This window comes from Brassica oleracea, chromosome C5, assembly GCF_000695525.1.
Source record: "Brassica oleracea var. oleracea cultivar TO1000 chromosome C5, BOL, whole genome shotgun sequence".
Lineage (NCBI taxonomy): Eukaryota > Viridiplantae > Streptophyta > Magnoliopsida > Brassicales > Brassicaceae > Brassica > Brassica oleracea.
This window is the reverse complement of record NC_027752.1, coordinates 1,890,376-1,897,174: the sequence shown is the minus strand read 5'-3', so window position 1 is coordinate 1,897,174 and position 6,799 is coordinate 1,890,376. Positions and strand designations below refer to the sequence as shown.

Here is a 6,799-nt window from a genome sequence, read left to right as displayed (position 1 = left end):
TAATTTTTTTAATATAATACATAAATTAAATATTTATAAATATATTTATATATGTTTATAATATTGTAAAAACTAAAATATAATATTATAAGATTAATTCATGTATAAATATTAATATATCAAATATAAATATTAATAAAATTTAAAAATTTAATGTATTTTAAAAACACAGATCCGGATCCGGATATCCGGACCTAAAAATTATGATATCCGGATCCAGATTCGGTTTGCACGGATCCAAGATTTTACTATCCGGATTCGGATCCGGGCACCCCGGATATCCTATTTTCGGAGCGGATCCGGAGCGGATCTCGGATCGAATCCGGATCTCGGATAATAAGTCCCAGGCCTAGTATTTGTTACAATGGAAAATCTTGGCTAATTCTTTAAAATGCAATAACATTTTTAAATTCCCAAAATTTGGGAACTTAAAACACTCCCTTTATTAGTTTTGAAAATAAGGAATCCACATCGTTATTTATAAAGTAACTAACACAGCCACGTGTCACTGCCATTGTTATCTGGGCTTTATAAGCCCATTACAATATGAAAAATCAAAGGCCCAATATTGATTCCACATCCTTCTTCCCGAGACGGAACTGACTCCAAAAAAGCAATTCTGCGACTCTTCAGTCTTCTTCACTCACTCTCTTTTCGTGCTTTCCCTTTAAATCCCGCGATTGTTCTTCTGCACCTCGACGCTTCTCCATTTCAACGAGCATCATCATCCAAATTCGTTACAGACTTAGTACGTATACGCTCCAACTCTCTCAGAGCATCTGCTCAATTTCGTTTCGGTTCTTAGGGTTTTACTATTGCTCTCCGAGCTCTCGCTACTCAAAATCCGATAGAAATCGTCTTTGATTATCCGATTCCGAAATATTAAGAACCTATCAATGTTCGTATTTGAATTATTAGGTTAGGAGGAAGTTATAGTGATCGCAATTAGCATCAATATGTTTGTTGAAATGTGGAATTGTTACTTTGTTATTAATGTTTCAGATTCTTAGTCAGCGATGAGTGTGAGTGGATACAAGTCAGATGACGAGTACTCCGTAATCGCAGACAAGGGAGAGATCGGATTCATAGACTACCAAAACGACGGCGTATACAATCCGTTAGACGAAGGCCCCGTCGTGATCTCTGCCCCTTTCCCTTTCAGAAACGAGAAGCCTCAGTCAATAACCGTCGGAGAGACTTCTCACGACTCCTTCACAATCAAGAACACCACCGACGAGGCCGTGGATCTCTGGACCAAGATCTACGCCTCCAACCCCGAGGACTCCTTCACCCTCTCCGTCCTCAAACCGCCTTCCAAAGACTCTGACGCCAAGGAGATACAGAGCTTCTACGAGACCTTCACCCTCGAAGACAGGATGCTCGAGCCTGGCGACGCGCTGACTGTGTGGGTGTCGTGCAAGCCCAAGGATATCGGTTTGCACACGACTGTGATTAGCGTTGATTGGGGATGTGACAACGTCGAGCGTGTTGTTTTCCTTTTGGCTGAGGATAAGATCTCGAGCTCGCTGGCGACTAACAGGCCTTACTCGAGGAATAGGAGGGCTCCGAGGAAGGATTTCGCTGTGGATAGCTACGTGACGGGGTCTAGGCCTTCGAAGGCGGTGGCGCAGCGTCCTTATAAGAATAGGCTCCCTCGGTATGAGATTCCCAAGGAGACTAGAGAGATGCTTGAGAAGAAGGAGGTTCCTGATTTTTTGAACGAAGGTCTGACGGTTAGAAACTATGCTAAATATTACAAAATGTTGCTTATTATGGAAGAACTACAACTCGAGGTATTCTCATTTGTTTTCCAAAATTTTTTTTGGCATGAGACATGTTACAATCATGTAAATTGTAATTTATGGGGGTTTTAGGAAGACATGCGAGCTTATGATATGGAGAATGTTTCGATGAGGAGAAGGGGTCTGTATTTGTCTCTCGAAGTCCCTGGCCTTGCTGAGAAAAGACCTTCCCTTGTCCATGGAGACTTTATCTTTGTAAGACATGCCTATGATGATGTAACTGCTCAAGCTTATCAGGTTATCTTCTTGATTTACTTGATTTACAAATATGTTTCACCATTTTTCTTCTGGAGGAATAAATAAATTGGAAACGGTTTTTTTTTTTTCTCACAGGGCTTTGTACACCGCGTGGAGGCGGATGAAGTGCATTTGAAGTTTGCTTCCGAGTTCCACCTTCGCCACACATCTGGGAGTGTCTATAATGTGAGGTTTACTTACAATCGGATCAACACTAGAAGATTGTATCAGGCTGCTGATGCGGCAGAAGGTTTGGATCCAAACTTCCTTTTCCCGTCCTTGAAATCCGGGAAAAGGATGATAAAGACGAAACCCGTCGTGCCCATTTCGCCAGCTCTTAACGCAGAGCAGCTTTGTTCCGTTGAAATGATTCTTGGATGCGAAGGAGCGCCGCCGTATGTGATCCATGGACCTCCCGGTACTGGGAAAACCATGACAGTGGTGGAGGCGATAGTTCAACTCTATACAACTCAGAAAAATGCTCGGATTCTCGTCTGTGCTCCTTCCAATAGCGCGGCTGATCACATTTTAGAGAAGCTGCTTTGTCTGGAGGGAGTTCGCATCAAGGACATTGAGATTTTCAGGCTGAATGCAGCTACTCGTTCCTACGAAGAAATCAAACCTGAGATTATCCGGTTTTGCTTCTTTGATGAGCTTGTTTTCAAGTGCCCTCCTCTCCAAGCTTTGAATCATTACAAACTCATTGTTTCAACATATATGAGTGCATCCCTTCTTAACGCAGAAGGTGTGAAGCGTGGTCACTTCACCCATATTTTCTTAGACGAGGCTGGTCAAGCGTCAGAGCCAGAAAACATGATTGCTCTCTCAAATCTCTGCTTGTCAGAAACTGTGGTTGTCCTTGCTGGAGATCCAAGGCAGTTGGGGCCGGTTATATACTCGAGAGATGCGGAGTCACTCGGCTTGGGGAAATCGTACTTGGAAAGATTGTTTGAGTGCGATTATTACTGCGAAGGGGATGAGAACTATGTGACAAAGCTAGTCAAGAACTACAGATGCCACCCAGAGATTCTTGATCTCCCATCAGAGCTGTTCTATGATGGAGAACTCGTAGCGTCCAAAGAAGACACAGACTCTGTTCTTGCGACATTAAAATTCCTTCCGAACAAAGAGTTCCCAATGGTTTTCTATGGGATCCAAGGATGCGATGAGAGGGAAGGCAACAATCCGTCATGGTTCAACCGTATAGAGATCAGTAAAGTTATAGAGACGATCAAGAGATTGACAGCGAACGACTGTGTGGCAGAAGAGGATATCGGAGTTATAACTCCTTACAGGCAGCAAGTGACGAAGATCAAGGAGGTTCTCGATAGGTTGGAGATGACTGAAGTCAAAGTCGGTAGCGTCGAGCAATTCCAAGGGCAAGAGAAACAAGTTATCATTATCTCAACTGTAAGATCTACAATCAAACACAACGAGTTTGATAGAGCTTATTGTCTGGGCTTCTTGAGCAATCCAAGGAGGTTTAATGTCGCAATCACCCGTGCAATATCTCTGCTTGTGATCATCGGAAACCCACATATCATTTGCAAGGTACTACTTGCTTACTTCTAACGTAAAGCGGTGACTCATACCTCCCTACTAATGTAGAACTGTTGTATGCCACAGGACATGAATTGGAACAAGCTTTTGTGGCGATGTGTGGATAACAATGCTTACCAAGGGTGCGGTTTACCAGAGCGGGAAGAGTTTGAGGAGGAAGCATTCATTCAAGAAGAAAGCAGCAATGCTCCTCCTCTATACTCTGTAGAAGAAGCGTGGAACATGAGCGGCGAGGTCAACAACGACGGCACAAAGGAGAAAAATGAATGGTCTGATGGATGGAACGACAATGGTGCTGGGACGAAGGAAAATAACGATTGGTCTGATGAGTGGAACAACAATGGTGCTGGGAATAAAGAAAAAGAAGAATGCTCTGATGGTTGGAACAACAACTGTGGCACAAAGGAGATAGAAGAATGCTCTGATGTTTGGAACAACAATGGTGGCACAAAGGAAAAAGAAGAATGCTCTGATGGTAACGATGGTGGTGGGAGTAAGGAAAAAGAAGAATGGTCTGATGGCTGTAACAACAATGGTAGTGGGACTAAGAATGCAGACGAATGGTCTGATGGTTGGAACGAAAATGGTGGTGGGACTAAGAATACAGACGAGTGGTCTGATGGGTGGAAGTAAATTGATAATATTATGAGCGTTGATGAATGAACTAAGACTATTTTGGATTTCGTACGTTCGATCTTCTGGAACCTTTTGGTGTATTTTTCATAGCTTTAATAACCACTTAATTTGGTGTGGATAAACTTTTGTGGTAACATCTTTGTTAATACGAGACATGCAAGCATCAAATACAACTAAATTTTAGAACAGTATTTAATCAGAATCAGATCAATATATAGGAAAGTAATGATCCATATTATGACATATGTAATTGGGCTTAACTTAGAATAAATTGATAATCTCAAAGGCGAAAACAGTAAGTAGAAGAAGCGGAAGCTTGAGAGAGTGCGAAGAGGAAGGCGACGAGGCTGAAGGAGTTGAGACTGTCGGGGTTTCTCCCTTGTTCGATGCGGGAATATTCTGGTCTGCGTAATGACAATAAACTCGAATGTGTTAGTAACAAATTATCAATAAAAAAAAATAGCATAAAAAACTTTTTATGTATGTAAGAAAATCTGTGTGTTTACCATCAGGAGTTATCGAACTTGATGGAGAAGTGGTAGGACCGAAAGAAGCTGAGCCTGGTAGAGTAACGTATATTAATGAATAATAAGCTTATTATGTTAACAAATAAAGATCATTAAAACGGTATTTGGAACAGTTTGGGTCCTTAGTCTGGTCTACGTGATGTCAATAAACTCGAAATAATGTTTAGGAGAGTTAAAATTTTGTTAATTTACCTTGTGGAGATTGCGTTTCTGTAGGAGGAGTGGTTGGACCGAGAGACACAGGGCCTGTGTGTTATTCACAATAAGCTTTGGTTAATAAAAAATAAATATTGATTACAAGTAATTGTCTTAATATTGGTTAATAGGCCTTGGCTTAATATATGAATGAAAGTTGTGTTTCAAAATTAATTGTATGTCAAAAAAAGAAAATTAAATAAACACTATAAAATTTTATGAAAAATCTTTTACCTGGAGCAGGAAGAGGTGCTGCAGAAGCTGCGAAATTCCACAAATTTTACGTTAAAATTTAGAAATTGAAAAATATAGATCGATGATGATATATAGATATAGAACATCAAAACTAAACATATATTAATCGACTCAATGTGTTAATTATAGGAAAATGAAATTAGATAACCTTTGCACTTAACGGGGACACCAGGCATGCCACATGCACGAGGAAGAGAGATGGCTAGAGTTCGATTAATAGGAATATTGATGGGCACACTTGCGGTCACGATCAGACACAGACAGTCCAAACCGGTTCCGGTTAACGATTTAAGAGCCTCACAACAATCAGAAGTCGGAGAACTACCACCTCCCGTTAGAAAACTCATGCACCCCGTAACGCTAGAGAGCATGGTTGGTGAACACGGAGTACTAATTTGAGCAAGAATCAATATGGGCGAGTTTGAAAGGAGAGACGAGAAGATTAGAGCTGAGATTAAGCAAAATCTGGGATCCATTTTGCTGTGTTTTTAGGGGTTTAGGCAAACTGAATCTTTTTTTTTCCTCTGGTCAAGAAAATAAATAGAATTTTTGTTTTGTGGAAATGAAATGGTTATGGTTTTGTGGTTACTTTGTGTGAATGATATATACATGAGATAGAGAAGGGCTAATAAGGTAGCTTGTGGAAGTTGGTCTTGATTTTGACTTTTGAAGCTCAACTACCTTAACTAACTTTTACCAGTGAAAGCTAGTTTTTAATTTGCTTCCTTTTAAAAATTATTCTATCATCATAGTCAGAACATTTGTTTGACTATATATTTTAATTATTACCTCATTAACACTATAAGGTTTCTTCAAACTTTTAGCTATGTTTCTTTTTAATTAGAAAGACATATCTTAAAATTAATGATAATTAATATATTAAAGGACTTTGAAGCCTAATATTATGGCAACATCGTGATGATACTTTAAGAAGTACTTTAATTTGTATCAGATAAATTGTGACGTGAAGACGATAAAGAAAAAAAATATTAGACCGTATCGTGATTACATTAACGAGATGACGTGTGACTTTTCAAATGTATTGTGGAGTTTTCCCAAATAGAGTAATATCATAACTTTAGTAATATAATTTGTTGAACTAAACACAATACTACTTCTAATGGGATGTAGATGAAGAGACGTGCTACTTGGTTGGTCGGTGCTTCAAAGATTTCTGTAAACAAACACCAGCAAAAAGTTGCCACAAAGTTAGGCTACTTAAATAATATTTGTATTGAGTTTATGAGTTATATGACAAAACAAAATGATAAAGTACTCTTAGCATTTGTTTTTGGAAAACAAGTTTAATACGAGTCATATTAAAAAAGATGAACTAAATAATACAAACACAGTTAGTTCAGCGGTACGTTTAAGTTACTACCACCTAGATCGACTTAACGTCAGTTATTACCCTTTTTTCTTTACAAAATCAATTATTTACGATTACCAAAAAAAAAAAATCAATTATTTACGATTACAAAAAGATAATCAGTTATTACATTTTACGTATTATCTCTTATAGTTTGCATGTCTTTACGATCAACCAACTATGGTAGTACATACAATGGTTGAAGGTTTTTCATATGG

General features: G+C 39.1%; 2 protein-coding genes across 2 annotated transcripts; one reads left to right on the top strand and one right to left on the bottom strand.

Moving 5' to 3' along the window:
- The first annotated feature begins 625 nt into the window (after window positions 1-625).
- LOC106295026 (probable RNA helicase SDE3) lies at window positions 626-4,250 on the top strand. The gene is made up of 5 exons (XM_013730784.1): window positions 626-748; window positions 1,003-1,793; window positions 1,875-2,039; window positions 2,136-3,590; window positions 3,666-4,250. The coding sequence occupies exons 2-5, from the start codon at window positions 1,017-1,019 to the stop codon at window positions 4,230-4,232; spliced, it is 2,964 nt and encodes a 987-aa protein (XP_013586238.1). The 5' UTR covers window positions 626-748; window positions 1,003-1,016; the 3' UTR covers window positions 4,233-4,250.
- A 75-nt stretch (window positions 4,251-4,325) lies between these two features.
- LOC106295027 (non-specific lipid-transfer protein-like protein At2g13820) lies at window positions 4,326-5,769 on the bottom strand. Its single transcript, XM_013730786.1, has 5 exons — window positions 5,361-5,769; window positions 5,192-5,218; window positions 4,955-5,008; window positions 4,742-4,795; window positions 4,326-4,639 (listed from the first exon to the last, which is right to left on the bottom strand). The coding sequence occupies exons 1-5, from the start codon at window positions 5,686-5,688 to the stop codon at window positions 4,497-4,499; spliced, it is 606 nt and encodes a 201-aa protein (XP_013586240.1). The 5' UTR covers window positions 5,689-5,769; the 3' UTR covers window positions 4,326-4,496.
- Window positions 5,770-6,799: the final 1,030 nt, after the last annotated feature.